A 27,601-nucleotide genomic window follows, 5' to 3' on the forward strand; every position below is an offset into this window, starting at 1 on the left:
GCTTATAAGCATAGATCATCAGCGTAAGCCAGGTAGGAAACATCAGAAAAACAGGAGAGATAGGTAGCCGAAATCTTTCCCAGAACTCCTGAAATACACAAATTAAAAAGGGTCGGAGATAAAACTCCACCTTGCCTTAAACCTCTTTTCAATTTAATATTAGATGCTGGCACAGATTTCAGCCAAAGAAAAGAATCAGAGTACCAGTACTGAAGAAGTAAAATAACCGATAGATTGACACCACTACTACCAAGAGCAGAAAAAAGCTGACTATGACATGCACTATCCAAAGCTTTTGATACATCCAAAGAACAAAGATATACACTCTTTCTCTAGGAAGAATTTTCAAAGAGCAAAGAATATAATACGCAATGTATGTGTTGACAACCTAATTCAGGCTTAAGTCCAAACTTATTATCTCTCTTAAGCAAATTATTAGTTACAAAAGGTAGTAATACATGCTCAAGAACCTCACTAAAAGTGCAAAAGAAAGCAGCTGGCCGGTAAGAAGAGCAAATAAAGAGAGAATATTCTTTCTCTGAAATTGAAGAAACAGTACCACACAAACACTCTCCAGTACGCTAGAAGTTCAAATAAAAATTTCAGGATATTAGTTTATATAGCGATTTAGGGGGGAGCAGTCAAATAAAAGATTATAACGAGATAGGCCGTTACTATTAACGTTGTCTAATTAGAGTTTCAGAATGTCATCTACTACAGATGAGAGAGAAATAGGAACGCAAGTCTACTGTTATAGACGGGTGCAAAAAATATCAGAAAGGGAATGAAAATATAAAGGTTGCACACGGTAATTAACATTGTAAAAAATAGACGAGTAATGTCCATGCCAAGCAGATGCAGGAAGACAATCACTACTTGGCATATCACTTCTAATCGACTCAGAATTAATAACTTTTCACCATTCTCTCTTTGACACCGGAAAATCCATACCACAATAACGCATTGTGGAAAATACCCTCGTGGAGAATACCCCCCTGTGGAAAATAAGGTTTCTAAATTTGAAAACTTCTATTTGAGTTTTTTTATAGTTTTGTTGAAAAGTGCTAAGGAACGGGAAAAAGAGGAATTTGTACACCAGAAGTGTTTTAAAAACTTAGAAGAAAAAAAACACAAATCCATTTGTGTTGAAAAGGCTCATTGTGATTCTCTATAATTTTTGCCAGTGGTAGACGCCAAATTAACAAAAAAAATGAAGAAGAAAAACAATTTAAGCAAACAATCAGCAATATTAAGCTAAAACATATGGTACCAAACAGTTTAAGAAGGTTTGGCTATCCTTCGAAAAGATTGTTGGCTTTGAGAACCAACACATTCTAAATTGATTAAGTTTTTAGGAACAAAAGCGTTGTCAAATTCTACGAGTTTGTTTTTCTTATATTCCAAGTGTAAAACTACCACAAATCACCATTAAATGAAACCCAAAACTAACATAAATTACAATAGATAGCCTAGTCAAACTCGAAACGAGAAAAAGGTAAAAAGAGTATGGCTGACAACACCCAGGTCTTCTTTAGACCAATTTTCACTCTCCTGAAAAAAAAAACGTGTATTGTCAGTTTGATATACATATTCTGTTATCTGTTCCTTATAGTTTCAATATTTCTCTATTTGTTGAAGTCAGAAAAATTAAAACATTTAAAATGTATTTTGTTTTCAGTAAAGTGAAAATTACTTTCTGGTCTTGAGGAGGTGTGGGGGTTGTCAGCCCTACTCATGGTAATGGTTGCTATTTTGAGTTTGAATAGGTTATTTATTGTTATTGCTGTTCGTTTTGGGTTCAATTCATTTATTTATGGTGATTTGTGGTAGTTTTACGCTTGGAAAACTATTTGAATTTATTTCTACTCAGTTTTGGCTTAACGAGGCCATGGGCACCGGCAAGGGGGGGTAGGGGGGTCATGGCACCCACCGGGAAATTTGGGACTATATGGTAATTATAAGGAAACCAAAGGAAAGAGAGCAGAATAAGGAAAAACCATGGAAAAAATGTTTGTTGCCCCATTGTTGGCTGGTTTCCAGTAGATTATGACCCATAATAAGGAAAAATATAAGTTCTAATATATGACTGAGTGACCCCTAACAGATTTTCCCCAAAAATTTTTTCTATATGATTTGGAGGGAGCAAAAAAAAAAAACAAAAAAAAAATGAATGGTAAGTAAATAACGATCCTTGTCAATAACGAAAATATAAGAGCCTAACTATTTATAACATTCATCAGTCAAAGAATCAGCTTTTTATGGTGATTAAATAAAAAAAGCAAGAAGTTTTTTTTAACTGAAAGTAAGGAGCAACATTAAAACTTAAAACGAACAGAAATTATTCCGTATATGGAAGGGGATTTCCCCTCCTCAACGCCTCGCTCTTTACGCTAAAGTTTTTTATTGTTTTAAAAAATAAAGTTTTGAGACAGAGTCAAACTTTAGCGTAAAGAGCGAGGCGTTGAGGAGGGAAAGCCCCTTCCATATACGGAATAATTTCTGTGCGTTTTAAGTTTTAATGTCGCTCCTTACTTTCAGTTTAAAAAACTTGTTTATTTTATTTGATTTTTGAACATTTTTGAATAAATGCAGGTTTTGATCTTGGCTCACCGTACATGAATAATTAAAACAAAATTTGCATATTAATTTAATTTTATTTGGTTAAATAGCTTTCTAGAAACTTGTTTAATTTTATTTACGAACGTTTTTAGTTGTAATAAATATACGTAACTTACGAAATAACTTACGTAACGAACTTATTCATATATTTTTAATACGTATATTAGGGGGTTCGCCCCCTAATCAATACCTTGCTCTTTAAGCTAAAGTTCGAATTTTGTTCCAATTCTTTAAAAATGACCGCTTAATCAAAAAGGCCGTTAATTAGAATAAATAGCTCTTATGGCTTAAGAGCCATAAGAGCTCTTATAGCTCTTATTTGGCTTAAGGAACGAGGTATTGACTTTGGGGGAGAACCCCCTCATATACGTAATAATTTCTGTTCATTTTCCGTTCTAATGTTGCTTCTTACTTTCAGTTGAAAAAACTTGTTTTTATAAATTTAATTTCTGATCGTATTTCAAACAATGCTTGGAAATCCGGCGCCCCCTTCATAGAAATATCCCTTACCCCAAAGAAACATCCTCCACGGAAAGATTCTCCCGATTAACCCCCTCTTTCAGCCCCCCCCCCCCTACCAGAAAAAAATTCTTCCTGAAAATGTCTGTATACTTCCCAATAACCAAGACAATATGTAAGCAATGGGCAAAGTTCATAACGTGCAGCCCGTCCCCTGGGATCTGTGGGGGATTTAGTCATCGTAAAAGACATATTTATTAGATTTTTAACTATACTGAACAAAATGGCTATCTGAAAATTTGTATCGGGTGACTTTGGGAAAAAAATGAGCGTGGGAGGGGGCCTAGTTGCCCTCCATTTTTTTCGGTCACTTAAACAGGGCACTAAAACTTTTAATTTCCGTTTCAATGAGCCCTCCTACAATGTTCTAGGACCACTGGGTCAATACGATCACCCCTGGGGAAAAAAAAAAACAAACAAACAAATAAACACGCACCCGTGATCTTTCTTCTGGCAAAAAATGCAAAATTCCACATTTTTGTAGATAGGAGCTTGAAACCTCTACAGTAGGGTTCTCTGATACACTGAATATGATGGTGTGATTTTCATTAAGTTTCTATAACTTTTAGGGGGTCTTTTCCCCTTTTCTCGAAAATCAGCCAAATTTTCTCAGGCGCGTAACTTTTGATGGGTAAAATTAAACTTGATGAAACTTATCTATTTGAAATCAAAATTAAAATGTGATTCTTTTGATGTATCTTTTGGTATCAAAATTCCGTTTTTTAGAGTTTCGGTTACCATTGAGCCGGGTCGCTCCTTACTTACAGTTCGTTACCACGAACTGTTTGATCTTAAATATGTATTAGCTTGTTAGTAATTAGTGTAGTTATTAGAACACAAGAAAGTTTACATAATTATAGAAAACACAAGGAAAAAACTTAATAAGGGACGATTTCGGTAAAAATATGCCGTCAACTTTCGATTGCATTGCAAGAGTACCCATGAGCTGATGTATGAACAAATGTCAGAAATGTTTCCCCTGGGCGGAATGCTATATTTCTGTATTTTCCCCCTGAACGGATACGTTTTTTATGTTTTATTATCAATTTTTTTTCCAGGAGTGATGGTATTTATTTAGTTGTCACTTTGAAAAAAATTTAATTTTTTACAGTTATGAAGTTTAAAGGTGTCAAATATACTGGCTTTTGGCATCCAAAATTAAATTATAAGTACTGAATAAAAAATTTTATTTGATTTTCTTAATCTGAGTTTTGATGTTTTACTTTGAACAAACTACTTTGATAATGTGTTACTTTTTATAAACACTGAGTCTAAAGGCATTAAATATTTTGGTGTTTGATAGCCAAGTTCAAAACTGTCGATATTGTTAAAAATATCTGTCCAACGCTTTGGCATTGTTCAACAGAACTTAATGCTGGGAGTTTGTACCTTAGTTTTTGTAGGTTGGCTATTGCTTTCTGTATTTTTTGTAACTACTTACTTTTTTTCATTTTTAAAAACTTTTACTTTAATTGACATCTACTGCCTTTAGAAAATTGTTTGCCTCTTAATCTTCATTAAATAAAGAACATCAAACAAGTTTTTTCAACTCAAAGTAAGGAGCAACATTAAAACTTAAAACGAAAAGAAGCTATTACATATGTGAGGGCGGTTGCCATTCGTAGTCAACCTCAGCCCCGCCATGAAATTTCTGTGGGGTGGCAAATACTGCTAGGATTTTAGTTTTCAGCAATTTTCAATGGTAATATTTTCTTTTTCATTTATATGAAGTACTTCAATGTATTTAAAAAAAAGATCTGTAATGTATTTATCAATAATAAAATCCTATTGTAGAGGTTGCGATGGCTTCAGTTATGTAGAAGATCAGAAGACTCACAGAATTTTCATCCATCCAAATAATAATCCTCCTTTTCATCCAACCAAAATTCATTAGTGACAAAATTAACAAGGACTTTTCACCAAAATTACTACTCATTATCAATTTTTTAAGTACATTCAAATTTTATCTAAAATTCAAATTATAAATTTAAACTTGGAACGTTACTAATAAATGTACAATTATTGAATAACACATTTTAAAAGCAATTGACCAGGAATTTATGGGACCGGTACCTCAAATTATATTTTGGTTAGGCCTTGATATGATTTAGAAAACAATCAGAAATTAAATAAAAAAAGAGCTTTTCAACTGAAAGCAAGGAACAGATTTGGAACCTATTTGAACAGATTATTGTTTGTATCAAAGGGGCTGTCTCCTCTTTATCTCCTTACTCTTTATTATGAAGTTTTGCTTTTTTTCCAAATTTATTTTAGAAAAATTTGCAATTGGACAAAAAATATTTTTCAAAGCGCTAAAAAACTTTTTTTAATGAGCAAGGTGTCAAAAAGGAGGCAGTCTCATTTATATACAGAGTGATTTATATTTGTTTTAAGTTTTAAACTTGCGGAATTGTGATACCAATAGAAACATGAAAAGAATTGGCTTATAATACTGAATCCAAATATATTAGTTTCATTAAGCTTAGTCCTACCCGTCAAAAGCTACGAGCCTGAGAAAATTTGTCAGATTTTCGGAAAAAAGGGAAAAGACCCCCTTGAAGTCATATAATTTTAATGAAAATAACGCCATCAGATTGAACGGGCTCATTTGAACGGAAATTAAAAGTTCTAGCGCCCTTTCTAAGTGATCAAAAAAATTGGAGGGCAACTTGGCCCCCTCCCACGCTAATTTTTTTCCCGAAGTCACCCAATCAAAATTTTGTTCAGCATAGTTGAAAATTTAATAAATATGTCTTTGAGGATGCCTTAATCCACCACAGTTCCTGGGGGAAGGGCTGCAAGTTATGAACCTTGCCCATTGTTTACATACAGTATTGATTATTGGGAACTATACAGACGTTTTCAGGAGGGATTAATATAGACATATTAATAAATATGTCTTTGAGGATGACTTAATCCCCCACAGTTCCCGGGGGAAGGGCTGCAAGTTATGAACTTTACCCAATGTTTACATATAGTATTGATTATTGGGAAGTATACAGATGTTTTCAGGAGGGATTTTTTATGGTGGGGGGGTTGGAGGAGGGGATTCCCGATGGAGCTATGAAATATCCCAGTGAGTGTATTACATCCTGATATCAGCAATACTAGTGACCTACATTATCTTGCATTTGAAATGGTCGCTTCCTAACAGATGCAAATTTCCTAGTGTTGGGCCGGCATGCTTGACCCAACGATTCGGCTTGTTTAGTCCCAGGTTGCATAAATTTCACTTTGGCAGAAACTGTAATGCTTTCGGGTCGACACTGATGTTTCCTCAAAAAACACTGAAATGAAAAATTACATTTAATTTATACTAGATTGTTTTTTTTTTTTTTTTTTTTAGTTAACAAAATTTATAGATACCTCGCTGTTCTTCTGTAATTTTTTAGTGGCCATATACCGTGAAAGAATTACTTTCTGACTTAAATTAAAAAAAAAAACTGACTAAAACTATAAAAAAAAACTCAAATAAAAGTTTCCAATTTAAAAACGTTATTTTCCACAGGAGGGGAGGGTATTTTCCAAGGGGGGGGGGTATTTTTCGTGGGTAGGGCGTTTTTTGGGAGGGGGGGGGGTTGAACACACACACACACACACCCCATTCACTATATTCATTTATGTTATTTTACTGAGTTCATGGCCGTATATTTAGATTTAAAATACACTTATTTGTCTATCTATCTATTTTCCGCGGGGGGTATTTTCCGAGTGGGGGGAGGGGTAAACGCTGGCCACCGACTTTGACATATTACATGACCTTGGAATGCGCTATTTCATGTGACACGTGACTTTGAAAGGTTTTGCAGATTCTTCAAGCTTTCTTTATTTATCTTATTTTTTTTTAAATTAAGTCGATGAGTGATCTGTTCAAGTAAAATATTAATATAGTTTATTGTATTATAATATTATAATAAACCGTAATTAATTATAATTTCTTGTATAATCATTGCTAGTATTCATGAATTATACTTAATGTTTGAAATAATTGATATTTATAATAATAAATAGTACAGTATTGTGATTAATCATAAAATTTAGGATAAATCCATAATATTACGCTTGTGATGTAGCAATATATTCACGAGGATTTTAATTTCGCAGGTATCACAGTGTTTAGAAGGCTTTGGGTAACAACGCCAAAACATTTTTTGTCGCTCCACTCTTTCAGGGATGTGGAATAAAATACGCTACAATAACTTGAACAATAAATGAATATGAAGAATAGAAAACGTGACATTTACTAATCACGTAATAGATAAAAAGCAACTGCTTATAGAACTAGGGAAGGGTCTGTAAAAAGAAAAATAAATAGACAATAATCTTGTGATGTAGCGTAAAAATGGCAAATCCAGGGACCAACTTCCAGCCTTATGAGAATTGGTGCTGTAGCAGTGTTACCCAGTATGCCCACATTCGGTATAGTGTGCATAGGGAGTGTCATTCCAGCAAATGTTATGGCGTCGCTTAGTAAGTCTTTATCCATTGCCAAAGCCTTCCTGCCACCCCCACCTCTTTCTCTTTTGATCTTTCTTTCTTGTTCTCGTGTATTTGCCTTTTAAGTCTTTTTGTTTTTCATTCCTATAGTTTTTTGAATCTGCAGTGGCCCTGTTGGAATGGGGCCAGGAAATGAGTCAGTTCTATTAACTTGTTCGATTGCAGGTTAGGTTTTCATACTTCATATTTGCGCACCTTCTAATATATTTTCAACACTTGGTTGACTCAAACTTTTGTTCTAGTGACTGAAATCTCCTGCTTATACTCTGCTTTTTCCAGTTTCAGTTTCAAATATTTTGAAACCAAGAGTCAAGTCCCTGTTTCAACCTCTTAAGTTTATTGAGACTGAGTTAACAATTTCTATGGAATGTTAGGGATAACAGAAAATTTGAGATCAAATTTACAACAAAGTAAAAAACATTGAAGTTATTTATTTCGGTTTCCAATTGGTTAACAATACCGTTCCACTTTGTAAGTTTCTGGGTGTTTTCAATGTTAACATCAGCAAGACCGTTCCTAAGGTTGGTGGCGCCCGTGCAAAATTAATTACGGCGCCCTCTCTTGACTCAAACATAAAAAAAGCCTCAGAATCCCCAGCTGTGGCGCTCTCCCCGAACCACGGTACACAGGACAGCTTAGCCGTCCCCCCCCCCTTTTTAATGGCCCTGAACATCAGGTTGCATTAGCATTTTTTTCTAAAGAAGCTCGTATCTAAGTTATGCCAAATAATTTGATTTCCACAATGTCTCCTAGTAATCCATATTGTGATTTCTAATTTTGAAGTTGATAAAACTAATTAAACAAGTAGTGTAACTATTATGATATGTAGCCGCCTGTGAGAAGACATAAAATGTACTAACACCAACGGGTCACAATTATAACACTCACATAGCCTTTATTTCAATAATACTGAGAAAAAAATAATATTAAAAAAAGTAAAAGAAAAAGAAATAAATAAAATGAAAAACAAACAAAACGACTCGTCGAAAAAAAAGCAACGAAAAAAAAATCGTATTACAACAGCCAGTACTACTAGTAACAAAAAAAGAACACATTTAGCGAAATATAAATAAATTAAACAATATATATTTATATAATAAATAAATAAAAATAAAATTACCTTTAATCGCTAAACAGTGGTCCCTCCTCCAATAGAAACAATTCTGATCTTTGTTAAACGACGGCTGGTACGCTGTCTCCTTAATACTACTTACGTTGACTTTACATTTATCATATAATAAAGGGTACAAAATGTAATTTTCGTAATGATGAACTTTTTTTTAGAATTTTATTGGCAGAGCAAACATTTTACCAGTGTATGTTTTACCATGTACCAGTTGTAAGTCTTTTTTCTTTTCTAGGGTTTTTTGAATTTGCAATGGCCCCGATGGAAACGGGTTCTGCTGACTCGTTCTATTGCAGTTCTGCCAGCATTGCTTATTGCTATATTTGCTCAGATTAGGGAATTAACAACTTTGAATGACCTCCTGAATGCTATTATGAGTTTGCAGCTACCTTTTGCACTTCTTCCAACTCTAATTTTTACTTGTTCCCCAAAAATTATGGGGGAATTTGTCAATGGACTGTAAGTAGTTTAGCTTTTTTTTCATCTTTTGTTTATACTAAGGGTAACCCAAAACTTGCATGTTATGCAAGTGTTCTAACTAACATTTCGCTGTGTACAATTTTTTGATAACCATTATAATCATCAGACCTTTCTGAATTCTTTTTGCACACAGAAAAAAAAACAATATTCGCTAGTATTATAAACAAATCGACATGTGGTTCACTTCAATCACAAATTTAACCAAGCCGCGGCAAGTGTTTTAATAGTACGTCCTGTACCAGGGTTGCCACTGGCCCAAGAAAACAGTCACTCCACAAATAGTTCAAATACCATGAATAGAAAAAAAAATAAATCAAAAAGTTTCTCTCTTGTGGATCGTAGCACTTGTTTTAAGCGAAAACTCGCTTGTCGTGTAAACTGCTATTTGTTTGTTTGTTTTTTTTCTCTCTAAAAAGCAGCAACAATCCTACAAGAAAATCCTATCTGAATATAAAGAAATTAAAATCGCCTATTGCTGCAATTGTTTTAGTTAAAATTGCCTACTGCGCGGCAAGTGTTTTAGTAGTACGTCCTGTACCAGGGTTGCCACTGGATCAAGAAAACAGTCACTCCACAAATAGTCCAAATACCATGAATAGAAAAATAAATCAAAAAGTTTATCTCTTGTGGATCGTAGCACTTGTTTTAAGCGAAAACTCGATTGTCGTGTAAACTGCTGTTTATTTTCTTTTTCTCTCTAAAAAGTAGCAAAAACCCTAGAAGAAAATCCTATCTGAATATAAAGAAATTAAAATTGCCTATTGCTGCAATTCTCAAACGTGGCCTATCACAGCAATTTTATCTGTGTGAACTTAGAATTATGCAATGTTATATATATTCGGTGAAAAGCTTCCAATCCTATGTTTGTGCTGTAGAATTGACTGAAGAAAAGGTAAAAAAAAAAAATATACTGCGGGAAAAAGTGCGAAAAACTGCGCTACGAGATAAATGGGGAAGCGAAAAGAGAAGGGAAAGAAGATAAAAGTGAAAGCGGGTTTGGTAGTGGAAAAAGAGCTTGACTTGAGCTACTTAGGCGCTAGAAGATTTGAGTTTACGTTGCTGTTAACGCTTAGTATTTTCATGCTCTCAAGGCGCAGTTTATCATGAAAAAATGCCATTAAGTGATGATATTCATGAAAAGTATTGTGAAATCCGTTGCTGGAAATTTCTCCATTTCGGAGTTTGAATGTTCTATTTTATCTAAACGTCAGTATTTCTAGGCCCTATTTTAATTTTGAAAAAAAATAGCCAAAGACAAAAATCACTCAAAATTTCGTCCACAAATCATGGCTAGAAAAAAATCACTAAATAAGTTACCATGATAATAAAAACAAAAACATACACTGATGCTTCTGTATCCGAAACTAATGTTTCTTTTTAACAAAGGATGCGTGTCGGGTAAGTAATAGCCGCTGATTGGGTTTTACCTAAAGAAGAAGGTAACACTATTTACCGCTCAGTACGAAAGTGATGGTTCTTTAGTTAAATATAAATATTTTAACACTACTTCTTAAAATATGTCGTCTAGATGATAGCGTGAAGCTATACGGTAGGTTATCGCGCGGAGCTAAACAGACAGAAAACAGCGATTTCTGTCAGCTATAGGTAAATAGCTTCAGAAGCAGAACTTGCTAAATAAAAGCAAAAAAGAAGAAAAGATTATCTGGTAGCCAAGTACTGAACTTCATTAATGTGCTCTGAAAAATTGTTAAGAAGTTGATGAATTATTGCGTCGGTCCTCTGCCTTCAGATACAATCGTTGGTTGCGGTTCGTCTAGAGGTTGCTACATGCCAAAAGCTAAAGAATAGCAAAAGAAAAAAAAATCACAACCAGTGGCGGTCCCGGCCTCTCTTGCGCCTGAGGGAAAATCTTGAATAGCCCCCCCTCCCTCCCCCTATCTCCCACAAAATTTTCAGGCCAAAGTTAAACAAAATTTGCATTAATTAACAGAATTGTTTTCAATTTATTAATAAATTAATAATTTGTGTTTTAATTATTTTTTTGTTTAATATTCAAGTTATTTAATTATTTTTTTATTAATTAATAAATAATCCATTAATTATTTTCATGTATTTACTGCGCCCTCTACTTTATTTAAAACAAAATACAAAATGATTATAACCGTTAGATAATTTATTTCAAATTTTGCGCCCGTAAAATTTCTGCTCCGGGGGAAAGTGCCCCCTCTATCCCTCCCCTAAAGCACCCCTAATCCCAACAAAAACCATTTGGATTTCGTTAAGATGTTTTTTCCCTCTTCATTGAAAGTTTCATCTGTTGAAATTATGTATAGAGTAAGATATCACTCAAGTGACCACTGTTATTACGTCCACTACCACCAATTTAAATCATGAAATTTCCTATGAAATTTTAACATGTTATTTAAAATGCCCAATTATTTTTGGCTTGTTTTGATATGACATAATTTATGCCAGAGCACAGCTATACTCTGTTGTTGTCAGTTACAGAGCACAACTGCTGATAAAAAGCCAATATTTGTGAATGTTTGTTTTCTTCATTGATTTCAGTGCTATGTGTGCTACATAAGAAGACAATTTAAATGATGAAAACTTGGTTTGAAAAGAGTATATTGACACTAATTTGTTCCCAAGTTCTAGCACCTGGGTAATAGATCTTGTATATATTTAATGTAATTTTAGGGAATCCATTGCTTCTTCTTCTTCTGAAAACCAGCACTTGGAGTCTAAAAGAATCTCCTTTTGACTTCAGATAAATTCTGCGTGAATACTTCGCTTTTCATCTTCTCCTTCTTCTTGCCATCGACAATTAACCAAACTATAGTATACTTTAGGAACAAGGCAACCGTATTAAACTATACAATAACAAGTTAATTGGTCAATAGCCTCACAGAATAACGCTCTTTCTGCTTTCTCTACCACCTTGATATTAGCTCCATGCCTCCATCTTTCTTATATTAAAAAAAATTACCTTCCTTCTCATTGGTGAATCTATGTTAAAGCTATAAAGTGACATACTGAAACTTTATCTGTTGAACTTTCTTAGGTCAAAATAGCAGTTAATAAATCTAAGTCTTACAAAACGGCCCCTTCTGCCCCCTCCCCCTATTGGTTCCCTTTTATGATCCCCCTATTGGTGCTAATACAATGGTGCCCCCTATTGGTAATATGATGGTGTCCCCTATTGGTGCTAATAAAAAGTATACAAACTATTCAGATATTTAATGCTATAATGAACGAAGGGTTAGGATGGCTCATTCTTACAATCGGATGTACAGACACAATCGTTCGTTATTTCTGTGTGATTACTCAGGTTTTTATAGTGATTACAGTATTTTGGAGTTTATTAAGATGTGAGTTTTTATTTATTTGTTGTTTTTTGTTTTTTTTTGTCTTTTCTTTCCATGTTGTGTTTAATTTATTTTAACTTTCTTTTTTCTCCTTTTTTCCGTTCATAAAGGCTCCCAGACGTGGAGTCGAAATATTCGGGTTTTTTTTATTAATTAATGTGCGGTTGTGTTTTTTTATTTCATTTATTTTAATTAAACCCGTTTTTCTCTTAATTTTTCGTACCACTGAAGTATAATATGTTGCCGAAAATTCTAGAGTTCTAGAAAATTCTAGAATTTTTCGTACCAATGAAGTATCATATTTTGCCGAAAATTCTAGAAAATTCTAGAATTGAAAATCTAGTTGGGACTCAAACGGACAGTAAAATAGCCTCGATCGGACTGGGAAGGGTTCATAAAGAAGCATTTAGAGGAAATAAGAACTTCAAGTGGGTGTTAAAAAAGTCAGACGCGTAACAGAATCGGGAGGGGGCTGAGCTTGGGCAGCTTTGTTATTGTTTGATTTAGTAAACAAAATCAATTTCATTTATTTGTTTTGAATGTGTTCCCACTAAGACTGTGTGTCACACACGTCAAGGAAAAAATAACTTTTATTATTAAAATTTCTTCAATATTAAACGGTAAGATTTGTTTCTCGTTTTTCTGTTGGGGAGAATCGGGAATATCAATAAGACAAAACAATTAATAGCTTAAAGAGTTAATTTGTAGTAGCTTAAATAGCTAAATTGAAGCTTCAACTTCTAATACATCAAACAGTGTTCTGAAAAACTAAAAAAAATATCGTGCTTTTTAAAAAATTAAAAAGAAATATTCCTTAGATTGCGTTTTTTGGGACGGTAATGGCTAACTTCGATTGGTAATTAACTGTGTATTCAGTTGCTGTATCATGCCTTGATACACTTCTTGGAAGGAATATCTATCTGAAAATGTCATCCGGTGATGAGTGTCCAGATGGAAGAAGTTCCCGGTCGAGATAACTTCTAGAAAACTCCATAAAATTACAAGTCAAACTCCTCCAAGAGAAGTTTCAACCGTTGTATGAGATAGGTTTGAGTTTCTATGACAAATGAGCAATTTCTTTGACAAATGGAATGCCAAAATGACAATTTCTGTGACAAATGGAATTCTTATGATATTTGCGTATCGGATTTCATTAGTGCCGCTAATCTTGTTAAATTGCCTTATCAAAATAATTTTAAATTTATCTTTCTATTTCAGGTTTAACAAGATTGTTATTATGTGCCTTGGATTTGCCGTTATATCAATTAATATTTATTTCGTTGTCTTCAGCATAGTTGACGCTTATCCATTCCATCCAGCAATATTTCTACCCATTGCTCTTGGAGCTTTGTTTTACTTTATGCTAATTGGGTACTTGGTCGTGCATTTGGTTGTTTCGCTTGGCGGCTCTTTCTGTTTAAAATCAAAGGTAAATCGCATTTTGTTGAAAAAAAAATGATTCATCTGTAAGCTATGTTTGACAAGGTATATTAGATAAGGTACATTCAACTATGTACATTGCGAATTGTTGTGCCCAAAATCAGGGCTTTTTTTACGGGATTCTTTGTTTGAGGATCTGTATAAGAAATATCTGTCAACACTGGATAAGGTGTCTTCATTTGTTAAAAGTGCATATAAATTATGCGGGGTAGTCTTTTTGCTATAGACTCAGTCCCGAATGAAACCTTGTAGCGAATCCCCACAACCTCCTATGAAGTAAATATAGCCATATAGCCATAAGTTGATTTTTCAAAGCCACTGAACTAGTTGAGTTTCTTTAAGCTAGTCGAACGAGTTACTGGCGGAAAGACCTTATTCCACAAAAATAGAAAAATATATTGAGATTGTCTTTTCTAACGGGTTTTCAGGCTTGCTGTTAGGGATGCAAACAATATAATATTTGAAGATTTTATAACAAATAAAAAATAAGGAAAACAAGAATGAGAAATGTATCAGCTTGTGCTGAGAATGACCCATGTTTCCAAGCATCCATCAGGGGCGGATCCACAAGGGGTGGGCAAGGGGGGCGCCCCCTAGCATAGTCTAAATTAGTGTAATTTAATTAATTAACTCAAGTTTGCGTTAATTAAACTTGGTCCTAACGTAAGTTTATCGGATCAACCTATTTTGCACCCCCCCCCCCCCCTCCCCTAAAAAAAATCCTGGATCGGCCCCTGGCACTCATTAAATAGAGTTTGAATTATCATTCAACACATAAGACTTACCTTTACACATATCACAGTTTTCAAGAGTTTCCTTCAGACTGCGAATTTCTTGGCGATTCGATTGAACTTCTATTCTAAGCTCTTTTAAAGCTTGAATCAGCTCAGTAATTGTCTTGATTAATAGCACCTCTGAAACAAAAAGTTATTTTAAGGCTAAAAGGAAGTGACAAAGAGAACAAAATTTGCCATAGATTGTCTTTCAGATCCACAGGGGGATCTTTCAGATCCTCGGCAAATTTTAGGCAATAAATTGGAAGCTTACATTAAAAATGTTGTCTCTAACAGTGATTTTTATCTTATATTAACTAAAAAACAAGTTTTTTTAACTGAAAGTAAGGAGCGACATTAAAACTTAAAACGAACAGAAATTATTCCGTATATGAAAGGGGCTGTCCCCTCCTCAACGCCTCGCTTTTTATGCTAAAGTTTTTTATTGTTTTAAAAAATGAAGTTGTGAGAAAGAGTCAAACTTTAGCCTAAAGAGCGAGGCGCTGAGGAGGGGACAGCCCCTTTCATATACGGAATAATTTATGTTCGTTTTAAGTTTTAATGTCGCTCCTTACTTTCAGTTTAAAAAAAAACTTGTTTTTTTTAATTAATTTCTGAATGTTTTTGAATTAATGCAGCTTTGATTTTGGCTCACCGTACATGAATAATTAAAACGAAATTTGCATATTAATTTTCCTTTTTTTGGCTAATTGGCTTTCGCGAAATTTTGTTCTGACGTAACTTACGAATTAACTTACGTAAAGAATTTCTATATTCGTATGTTTTTATTATGTATATTGGGGAGTTCGTCTCCTAGTCAAAACCTCACTTTTTACGCTAAAGTTCGAATTTTGTTCGAATCACAAACCCCTGAATCACAAAGGTTGGTTAATTAGAATACATAGCTCTTTTGAAAGTACTAAAAAAACTTTAGCGTAAAGAGCGAGGTATTGACTAGGGGGCGAACCCCCTTAAATACGTAATAATTTTTGTTCGTTTTAAGTTTTAATTTTGCTCCTTACTTTCAGTGGAAAAAAATTGTTTTTTTATTTAATCCCTGATCGTTTTTTAAATAATGCTGGGAAATCTGGCGCCCCCTTCATAGAAATGTCCCTTCCCCCAAGGAAATATTCTTCATGGAAATATCCTCCCCCGTAACCCCAACTCCGACCCCGAACCCCCACTAGAAAAAAATTCCTCCTGAAAACGCCTGTATACTTCCCAATAACCAATACTATGTGTAAAGAATGGGCAAAGTTCATAACTTGCAGTCCTTCCCCCGGGAACTGTGGGGGATTAAGTCATCCTCAAAGACATATTAATTAGATTTTCGACTGTGCTGGACAAAATGGCTATCTCAAAATTTTGGTTTGGTGACTTCGGAAAAAAATGAGCGTGGGAGGGGGCCAAGTTGCCCTCCAATTTTTTTGGTCACTTAAAAAGGGCACTATAACTTTTAATTTCTGTTCGAATGGGCCCTCTTACGATATTCTAGGGCTTGTGGAAAAAAAAACAAATAAATACGCATCCGTGATCTTTATTCTGTCAAAAAAGAAAAAATTCCACATTTTTACAGAAAGGAGCATGAAATCTCCATAGTAGGGTTCTCTGATACGCTGAATCTGATGGTGTGATTTTCATTAAAGTTCTATGACTTTTATGGGTATTTCCCTCTTTTTTCGAAAATAAGGCAAATTTTCTCAGGCACGTAACTTTTGATGGGTAAAACTAAACTTGATAAAACTTAACTATTTGAAATCAGCATAAAAATCTAATTCTTCTGATGTATCTATTGGTATCAAAATTCCGTTTTTTAGAGTTTCGGTTACTATTGAGCCGGGTCGCTCCTTACTTACAGTTCGTTACCACGAACTGTTTGATTGTTTTTTTTATTACGTATATGTTATTACGTATATGAGGGGGTTTTCCCCTTATTCAATAGCACTGTCTTTACACTAAAGTTAAAACTCTTCTTAAATCACAAACCCCTGAATCACAAAGGCCGGCTAATTAGAATATATAGCTCTTTTGAAAGCACTAAAAAAAACTGTAGCGTAAAGAGCGAGGTATTGACTTGAGGGTGAACCCCCTCATATACGTAATAATTTATGTCCGTTTTAAGTTCTACTGTTGCTTCTTACTTTCAGTTGAAAAAACTTGTTTTTTTTAATTTAATTTCTGATCGTTTTTTAAATAACGCTAAGAAATCCGGTGCCCCCTTCATAGAAATGTCCCTTACCCCAAGAAAACATCCTCAACGGAAAGATTCTCCCGAGCAACTCCCTCCTCCCGCCCCCCCCCCACCAGAAAAAAATCCGTCCTGAAAATGTCTGTATACTTCCCAATAACCAATACTATATATAAACAATGGGCAAATTTCATAACTTGCAGCCCTGTGGGGGATTAAGTCATCCAAAAAGACATATTAATTAGATTTTTGACTGTGCTGAACAAAATGGCTATCTCAAAATTTTGATTGGGTGACTTCGGGAAAAAAATGAGTGTGGAAGGGGGCCAAGTTGCTCTCCAATTTTTTGTCACTTAAAAAGGGCGCTAGAACTTTTAATAGTAGAGATGCCCCTATTGACCCCACGCGACACCCCTGCTGCCACCTACAACTTTTTTAATGCTGACGGGGCACCATATTTGGGCATAGAGTCCCTAGGGAGATGGTTTTTGTCAGTGAGAATGAAAAAACAGGAACTTTCTCACATTTATGGATGTCAACAGCAATTTATGTCTGTTTTATGGTTTTTGTCAGTGAGAATGTACATGCTCGACGCGAATGTCATGAGATTGTTTGGCTAACCTAACCTGAGAAATTGATTTACATAATCGGTGGGGGAGAATGTATAGATTTACGAAAGGAGAATTAAGAAACAAACATGGCTTCTTTGATCTTTAGGATAACCTAACCTGAGGGCATGATTTAAGTAATTGCTAGGGGAATATATTGATTCATGACAGGGGAATTAAGAAAAATTAGGGTTTCTTTGATCTTTAGTCTAGCCTAACCTGAGAAATTGATTTACATACTCGGCGGGGAATTATTGATTCACGACAGGGGGATTAAGAAACAAACATGGCTTCTTTAATCTTAGGTCTGAGGGATAAACATTCTTTAGGTCAGAGAGACAAATTAATATTTTATTTTTAAATAGGGCTTCATTGATCTTTAGTGTCAGGAATTAGAAATGACATCAATTGTTATCTTGGAATTAAGTGGGAGTCTAAAGAGATAGAAATTCTATTTTTAAATACGGCTTCACTGAGCTTTAAGTCGGAGAGATAAATTGATATTCTAACGAAACCTTAATAGTGTAGCTAGGAACATTTATGAGATGAAGAGATTAACGTAGGAAAGGGTTTCCTAGAAATTTGAAATGTGAAAGCGCAGGGATGCCAAAAACAAAAGGAACATGCTGAGATTACGTTTAGGGATTATTTGGGTGAAACGGTTTTAGGGAATTATTTCGGCGAAACAGTTAGAGACATTTTAAAAGATGATCTTAGAAAAGGTTTTAGAAGAGGTTTTGAGTGTGGTCGTTATAGTAAGCAAGTTCTATATGAACAGTGTCGTGAGGTCCTCTACCCCAACCCAAAAGGGCCCTGATCACCCTAACCCCATCCAAACGGCTCTGATACCCCAACCCCCAAATTGAAGGAACTTAACCGTCCCCCAAGGTTCCCTGGGCTTCCCCCCAGCCCGCAGACCCCCAAAGGCCCTCCCCGGGCCCTCAAAGATTCCCCTCCATATTTTTTAATACTTTTTAAGGCTTTATTATATCTTTTCAGAACAAATTATTATTTTAGGGAATTATTTCGGCGAAACAGTTAGAGACATTTTAAAAGATGATTTTTAAAGAGATTTTAGAAGAGGATTCGAGGGTGAAACTCTGTGATCGTTATAATACACAAGTTCCATTTGAACAGTGTCGTGAGGTCCTCTATCCCCAACCCCAAGGGGTTCCAATACCCCAAACCCCAACCCCAAGGAACCTACAGGTCCACAAAGGTCCCCCCCAGCTCCCAAACGACCACCCGGCCCGCCCTCAACGGCCCCCCAGACCCACAAAGGCTCTCCCCCAGCCCCGTTTGTCGGTGATGTATGTTGTCTGAAACTTATGATTTGGAGTGTATGGGTTGCTATTTTTGACTTTTCTGAGTTGGATTTCTTAGTCTTTCGTTGGTATGTGTTGTCTGAAATCTATAATTTCGGATGGATGGGTTTCTATTTTTGACATGTTTGACCTTGATTTTATACCCTTTCATAGGTGTGTGTTGCCTGAAAAATCGAATTTGGGAATTTTTAGTTTGCTTTTTTGACTTTTCAGAGATAAGATTCTTAGTATCTCATAAGTGTTTGTTGTCTGAAACTTCTAGTTTGGGAATGAGTAGTTTGCTATTTCAGACTTTTTGAGCTAGGCTTTCCTAGTATATCGTAGGTGAATTTTGTCAGAAAATTATGATTTGGGATATGTAAATTACTATTTCAGGCTTTTCTGAGCTAGATTTCTTAGTCCCTCATAGGTGTTTTTTGTCTGAAACCTATAGTTTGGGCTGAGTAGTTCGCTATTTTTGACTTTTCTGAGCTAGGTTTCTTAGCCTTTCATAGGTGTGTGTTTTCAGAAACTTATGATTTGGGATATGTAAATTACTATTTTTGACTTATCTGATCTAGATTTCTTAGACTGTCATAGGTGTTTGTTGTCTGAAACCTATAGTTTGGGATGAGTAGTTTGCTTTTTGACTGTTCAGAGCTGGATTTCTTAGCCTTTCGTAGGTGTGTGTTGACTGAAACTTATGATTTGGGATATGTAAATTACTATTTCGGGCTTTTCTAAGCTAGATTTCTTAGTCTTTCGTTGGTGTGTGTTGTCTGAAACTTATGATTTGGGATTTGTAGTTTGCTTTTTGGACTTTTCAGAGCTAGGATTCATAGTCCCTCATAGGTGTGTGTTGTCTGAAACCTATAGTTTGGGATTAATAGTAGTTTGCTATTTCAAGCTTTTCTGAGCTAAGGTTTCTTAGTATTTCGTAGGTGTGTGTTGTCTGAAACTTATGATTTGAGGTGTGTAATTTGTGCTGTCAGGCTGGCTTGAGCAAAGTTTTCAGAGCATTCTTTATGTTAATACTGGCTAAAGCTCAAGATCCGGGATACGTAAATTGCAGTGGCGGGCATTTCTCTGCTACATTTCATTGCACGGTTTTGAAGGGTTATGTCAGTTAACAAGGGGTATTGATGGGTGGGTTACTCTTTTTGACCTTTATGAGCTGGATTTCTTAGCCTTTCCTAGGTATGTGTTGTCGGAAACCTATGATTTGGGATGGTTAATTTGCTATTTTTGACTTTTCTGAGCTAGGTTTCTTAGCCTTTCATAGGTGTGTGCTGTCAGAAAATTATGATTTGGGATTTGTAGTTTGCTTTTTAGACTTTTCAGAGCTAGGATTCTTAGTCCCTCATAGGTGTTTGTTGTCTGAAACCTATAATTTGGGATGAATAGTTTGCTATTTCAGGCTTTTTTGAGCTAAGGTTTCTTAGTATTTCATAGGTGTGTGGTGTCTGAAACCTATGATTTGAGGTATGCAATTTTCTATTTCCGACTTTTCATAACCCGTTTTCTTAGTCTTTCGTAGGTTTGTGGTGTCTGAAACCTAGGATTTCGGATGTGTGGGTTGCTATTTTTTGACTTTTCTGAGCTGGATTTCATAGCCTTTCGTAGGTGTGTGTTGACTGAAACCTATGATTTGGGATTGAGTGGTTTGCTATTTTTGACTTTTCTGAGCTAGATTTCTTAGCATTTCATAGGTGTGTATTTTCAGAAAATTATTATTTGGGAGTTGTAGTTTTCTTTTTTGACTTTTAATAGCTAGGGTTGTTAGTCCCTCAAAGGTGTTTGTTGTCTGAAACTTCGAGTTTTGGGGTGAGAGGTTCGATATTTCAGGCTTTTCTGAGCTAAGCTTTCCTAGTATTTCGTAGGTGAAGCTTCCACGTCACCTTTAAGTTCACCAAGACATACAAAATTTAAAGTTCAGTTCTAAATTTTTCCATAGAAGATAGGAAAAGTTATACTATGATTGTGATTATTTTCTATGAAGATAGAAAGTTTCACTTTAATTCTAAATTTTCTTAAATTCAGTTCCGACATTTCTCAAGAGATGAAAAAATTTTAAGTTCGGCTCCAAATATTTTCCACGTCAGTTTTAAGTTCACCAAGACGTAAAAAATTTAAAGTTCACTTCTAAAATTTTCGAATTCTAAATTTTTCGGTGGAAGATAGAAAAAGTAATACCATACTTGTGAATATTTTCACGGAAGATAAAAAGTTCTAGTTCAATTTAAAATTTTCTCAAGGAAGTCAAGGAAAGTTCAAGTTTTCTTCCGAATTTTCTCAATGAAAAAGAAATTAGTCATTGATCATTTATATTATTCCAAATAATATAAAAATTTTCAACTTTAGTTCAGATCTGTGTCGAAGATAAGAAAAATTTAAAATACTGTTCCAAATTTTTCACAGAAGATAAAAAAGTTCTTGTTCTCTTCGGAATTTTACTAAAGAACACAATTGAATTCTAATTTCTCCAGAGGAAACAAAAATCTTCCACTTCAGTTCTTTTTTTCACAAAGATATAAAGAAATTTAGAGTTCAATTCTAAATTTTTTCGGTGGAAGATAGAAAAAGTAAAGCCATCCGCGTGAATATTTTCACGGACGATAAAAAGTTTTAGTTCAATTTTATATTTTTTCAAAGAAGTGAAGAAAAGTTCAAGTTCTCTAATGAATTTTACCAAAGAACACAATTCAATTCTAATTTATCCAGAAAAAATAAAAATCTTCCACTTCAGTTCTTTATTTCACAAAGACATAAATAAATTTAAAGTTCAATTCTAAATTTTTCAGTGGAAGATAGAAAAAGCAATACCATGATTGTGAATATTTTCCAGGAAGACAAAAATTTCTAGTTCAATTTAAAATTATCTCAACGAAGTGAGCAATAATTCAAGTTCTCTTCTGAATTTTACCAAAGAACACAATTCAATTCTAATTTCACCAGAGAAAATAAAAATCTTCCACTTCAGTTCTTTATTTTACAAAGACATAATGAAATTTGGAGTTCAATTCTAAATTTTTCGTTCGAAGATAGAAAAAGTAATACCATACTTGTGAATATTTTCACTGAAGATAAAAAGTTCTAGTTCAATTTAAAATTTTCTCAACGAAGTGAAGAAAAGTTCAAGTTCCCTACTGAACTTTACCAAAGAACACACTTCAATTCTAATTTATCCAGAGAAAACTAAAATCTTCCACTTAAGTTCTTTATTTTACAAAGAGATAAAGAAATTTAGAGTTCAATTCTAAATTTTTCGGTGGAAGATAGAAAAAGTAATACCATAATTGTGAATATTTTCCCGGAGGATAAAAAGTTCTAGTTCAATTTAAAATTTTATCAACGAGGTGATGAAAAATTAAAGTTCTCTTCTGAATTTTACCAAAGAACACAATTCAATTATAATTTTACCAGATAAAATTAAAATATTCCACTTATGTTCTTTATTTCACAAAGACATAAAGAAATTTAAAGTTCAATTCTAAATTTTTCGGTGGAAGATAGAAAAAGTAATACCATACTTGTGAATATTTTCTCGAAGAGATGAAAAATTTATAATACTGTTCCAAATTTTTCACAGAAGATAAAAAAGTTCAAGTTCTCTTCGGAATTTTACCAATGAACATAACTACAGTCTAAGTTCTCCAGTGTCCAAACAACACGTAAACTTCAGTTATTTTTGAAACAAAAACGTAAAGAAATTCAAAGCACAATTATATATTTTTCAATGGGCGATCGAAAAATTCATTCCGCATTTGTGATTTCTTTCCCAGAAGATAAAAAGTTCAAGTTCAAGTTTAAATTTTCTTTAAGATGATAATTAAAATTCAAGTTCTCTTATGATATTTACAAAGGATTAAGATTCAATTCTAATTCCACAAGAGAAAATAAAAATCTTCCACTTCAGTTCTTTATTTCACAATGACGTAAAGAAATTTAAAGTTCAATTATAAATTTTTCCGTGGAAGATAGAAAAAGTAATACCATACTTGTGAATATTTTCCCGGAAGATAAAAAGTTCTAGTTAAATTTACAATTTTCTCAACGAAGTGAATAGAAGTTCAAGTTCTCTTCTGAATTTTACTAAAGAACACAATTCAATTCTAATTTCACCAGAGAAAATAAAAATCTTCCACTTCAGTTCTTCATTTCACAAGGACATAAAGAAATTTAGAGTTCAATTCTAAATTTTTTGGTGGAAGATAGAAAAAGTAATACCATACTTGTGAATATTTTCACGGAAGATAAAAAGTTCTAGTTCAATTTAAAATTTTCTCAACGAAGTGAAGAAAAGTTTAAGTTCTCTTCTGAACTTTACCAAAGAACACACTTCAGTTCTAATTTCTCCAGAGAAAATAAAAATCTTCCACTTCAGTTTTAAGTTCCACAATGAAATAAAGAAATTTAAAGTTATATTTTAAATTTGTAGATGAAAGATAGAAAAAGCAATACTATGATTGTGATTATATTCCATGAGGATCAAAAGTTTCACTTTATTTATAATTTTTCTTAAATTCAATTCTGATTTTTCTCAAAGAAATGAATAATCTAAAGTTCTTTTCCAAATTTTTCATAGAAGATAGAAAAGTTATAGATTTATTGTGAATATTCAACATGAAGATAAGGAACTCCACTTTAATTCAGAGCTTTCTCGAAGAATTGCAAAATGTTCAAGTTCTCTTCTGAATTTTCTTAAAGAAGAGAAAAAAGTTAACTTATTTCTTAAGTTTAAGAACTGAAATGAAAAAACCTTCCATTTCTATTCTTAAGTTCTCAAAGAAATAAAAATTTAAAGTCGAGTTCTAGAATTTTATAAATAAGATATGAAAAGTTATAATCGGCGTGTGTTTATATTTAAGTGACGATAAAAATTATCACTTTAATTCTAACTTTCTTAAATTCAGTTCCGATTTTTTGCAAAGAGATTAAAAATTTAAAGTTCTGTTCCAAATTTTTCATAGAAGATATAAAAAGTTATACATTGATTTTGGATCTTCGACATGAAGATAAGGTGCAACACTTTAATTCTGAGTTTTCTCGAAGAAGTGCAAAATGTTCAAGTTCTTCTGAATTTTCTTAAAAAAGATAAAAAAGTTAGCTTAATTCTGAATTTTACCAATGAAAATGAAAAAAAATTCCACTTCAGTTCTTAATTTCTCAAAGAAATAAGAAATTCAAAGTTCTCTTCTAATGTTTACAAGAAAATAAAAAGGTTCCACTTCAGTTCTGGTTTTTTCTCAAAGAGATGAAAAATTTAAAGTTGTATTTTAATTTTAAATTAAATTTTAGCTCCTTTGTCTTATGTTTTGACCCCTCAAATTTTAAAATTAGAAAATGAGTGACTCGTTCTATTATTAAAGACAATCGATGAAACTCAACCATCTAACCTCAAAAACAATAGATTAGGTTAGGTATAAATAGATATGAATAAATGAATAGAAACATTTCTGCATGATTAAGTTAGGTTAGGTTGGGTTATCTTATAATGAGTGCTCATGATAAGTTAACCTAACCTTTTCGGGTGAGTATGGTTTGGTAAGGTTAGTCTAGATTAAGTTATGTTCGATTAGGTTATGTTAAGCTAGATTAGGTTAGCCTACGTACGCTTCACTTAGGTTAGCTTAGGTTAGGTGAGAGACAGGCAAAAATTTAGGTGTATGATTAGGTTAGGTTAGATTAAGTTAGGTTAGGTTAAGTTAGGTTAGGCTAGGTTAGCCTACGTACCTTCGCGGACATAGGCTAACCTAGCCTAACCTAACTTAACCTAACCTAACTTAATCTAACCTAACCTAAACATACACCTAACTTTTTACATGACTCTCACCTAACCTAAGCTAACCTAAGTTAAGCGTACGTATGCTAACCTAACCTAACCTAACCTAACCTAACCTAATCTAAACTAATCTAACCTAACCTAACCATACTCGCCAGAAAAGGTTAGGTTAACTTATCAGGAGCGCTCATGATAAGATAAACTAACCTAACCAAACTTAAACATGTATAAATGTTTCTATTTATTTATTAATATTTATTTATACCTAACCTAACCTATTGTTTTGGAGGTTAGATGAACGAGTTTGAACGATTGCCTTTAATAATAGAACGAGTCCCTCATTTTCTAATTTAAAAATTTGAGGGGTAAATCCATAAGACAAAGGAGCTAAAATTTAATTTAAAATTAGAATAGAACTTTAAATTTTTCATCTCTTTGAGAAAAAACAGAACTGAAGTAGAACCTTTTTATTTTCTTGGAAAAATTAGAAGAGAACTTTGAATTTTTTGTCTTTGAGAAATTAAGAACTGAAGTGGAAGTTTTTTTTATTTTCATTAGAAAAATTCAGAATTAAGCTAATTTTTTTATCTTCTTAAAGAAAATTCAGAAGAGAACTTGAGCTTTTTGAACTTCTTCGAGAAAACTCAGAATTAAAGTGATGCTCCTTATCTTTATGTCGAATATTCAAAATTAATGTATAACCTTTTCTATCTTCTATGAAAAATTTGGAACAGAACTTTAAATTTTTCATCTCTTTGCAAAAAATCGGAACTGAATTTAAGAAAATTAGAATTAAAGTGAAACTTTTTATCTTCACTGGAAGATAAACACAATCATAGTATAAATTTTCCTTTCTTCTACAGAAAAATTTTGAACTGAACTTAAAATTTTTATGTCTTTGACAAACTATAACTAATAATGGAAGATTTTTTCATTTTAATTCCTTATATTATGACTTTAGTTAAATTTTTTCAATTCTTTAATAAAATTAAGACAAGAACTTGAACATTTTGCACTTCTTCGAGAAATCTCTGAATTAAAGTGGAGTTCCTTATCTTCATGTTGAATATTCACAATCAGTATTTAGCTTTTTTTATCTTTTATGAAAAATTTGGAAAAGAACTTAAATTTTTTCATCTCTTTGACAAAAATTAGAACTGAATTTAAGAAAAATTATAAACAAAGTGAAACTTTTTATCTTCATGGAATATAATCACAATCAAAGTATTACTTTTTTTATCTTACATCTAAAAATTTAAAATATAACTTTAAATTTCTTTATTTCATTGTGGAACTTAAAACTGAAGTGGAAGATTTTTATTTTCTTAGGAGAAATTGGAATTGAAGTGTGTTCTTTGGTAAAGTTCAGAAGCGAACTTGAACTTTTCTTTACTTCTTTGAAAAAATTTTATATTGAACTACAACTTTTTATCTTCCTTGAAAATATTCACAAGTATGGTATTACTTTTTCTATCTTCCACCGAAAAATTTATAATTTAATTCGAAATTTATTTATGTCCTTGTGAAATGGTGAAATGAGGTGGAAGATTTTTATTCTTTATTGTGAAATTAGAATTTAATCTTGTTCTTTTGTAAAATTGAGAAGATAACTTGAACATCTATTCACTATTTTGATAAAATTGTAAATTGAACCAGAACTTTTTATCTTAATGGAAAATATTCACAAGTATGGTATTACTTTTTCTATTTTTCACCTATAAATATTTACTAGGTATCTAACTGTACATATGTCATTGTGAAATATTTACAAGAATTGGAAGAGTTATATTTTCTATATTGAACTTAGAACTGAATTTTGTTCTTTGGTAAAATTCAGTAGAGAACGTGAATTTTTCTTCACATCGTTGAGAACATTTACAGTTGTACTAGAACTTTTATCTTCCTTGAAAATATTCACTAGTATGATATTACTTTTTCTATCGCCCATCGAAAGATTTAGAATTGAATTCCAAACTGATTTATGTCAGTTGGACGCAAAGATCCTCATCTTCGGATTTTTGTTTTCACTGACGGCAGTGGAACTGAAATAAGTTCATTGGCCAAATTCTGAACATGACTTGAAATTATTCATCTTCATCGAAAAATTTGGGACGTTATTTAATTTCAGCCTTATAGTCGAGGTAAAGATAGGAAGTATGGTATTACTTTTTCTATCTTCCACCGAAAAATTTAGAATTGAACTTTAAATTTCGTTATGTCTTTGTGAAATAAAGAACTTAAGTGGAGGATTTTTATTTTCTCTGGTGAAATTAGAATTGAATTGTGTTCTTTGGTAAAATTCAGAAGAGAATTTGAATTCTTCTTCACTTCTTTGAGAAAATTTTAAATTGAACTAGACTTTTATCTTCTGTGAAAATTTTCACCAGTATGGTATTACTTTTTATATCTTCCATCGAAAAATTTAGAATTGAACTCTAAATTTCTTTATGTATTTGTAAAATAAAGAACTTAAGTGGAAGATTTTTGTTTTCTCTGGAGAAATTAGAATTGAATTGTGTTCTTTGGTAAAATTCCGTAGAGAACTTGAACTTTTCTTCACTTCATTGAGAAAATTTTAAATTGAACTAGAACTTTTCTATGTTCCAATAAAGTATAGAATGGTAGGGTATGGCATGTTCTATCGTCCACCGGCATATTGAGAATCGAACTTTGTATTTTTCATGCCTTTGTGACATATGGTGCTTAAATGGATTATTTTTATTTTCTCTGGAGAACTGAGTAATGAAGTGTGTTCATTGGTAGTTTTCAGTAGGGAAATTGAATTCTACTACACTTCACTGAGAATATTTTAAATTGTAGATGAGATTTTTTTCTCCCGGGAAAATAACCTCAAGTCTGGTCTTACTTTATAGATCGTCCAACGTCAAATGTATAAATGAACATTATATTTATTTACGTCTTTGTGTGTACATTAA

At 33.1% G+C, this 27,601-nt stretch overlaps 1 protein-coding gene across 3 annotated transcripts in view; it reads left to right on the forward strand.

Moving 5' to 3' along the window:
* Mvl (solute carrier family member malvolio) overlaps nt 1-27,601 on the forward strand; it is a 140,619-nt gene that overhangs the window by 101,829 nt on the left and 11,189 nt on the right. For all 3 annotated transcript variants that reach the window (XM_089093298.1, XM_089093296.1, XM_089093297.1), the window contains exons 11-12: nt 8,997-9,220; nt 13,789-13,999. In XM_089093298.1, the coding sequence (XP_088949424.1) occupies nt 8,997-9,220; nt 13,789-13,999 (435 nt within the window). The remainder of the gene's footprint in view (nt 1-8,996; nt 9,221-13,788; nt 14,000-27,601) is intronic.

This window comes from Artemia sp. Qi Xiang Cuo, chromosome 8 (assembly GCF_049724085.1).
Source record: "Artemia sp. Qi Xiang Cuo chromosome 8, ASM4972408v1, whole genome shotgun sequence".
NCBI lineage: Eukaryota > Metazoa > Arthropoda > Branchiopoda > Anostraca > Artemiidae > Artemia > Artemia sp. Qi Xiang Cuo.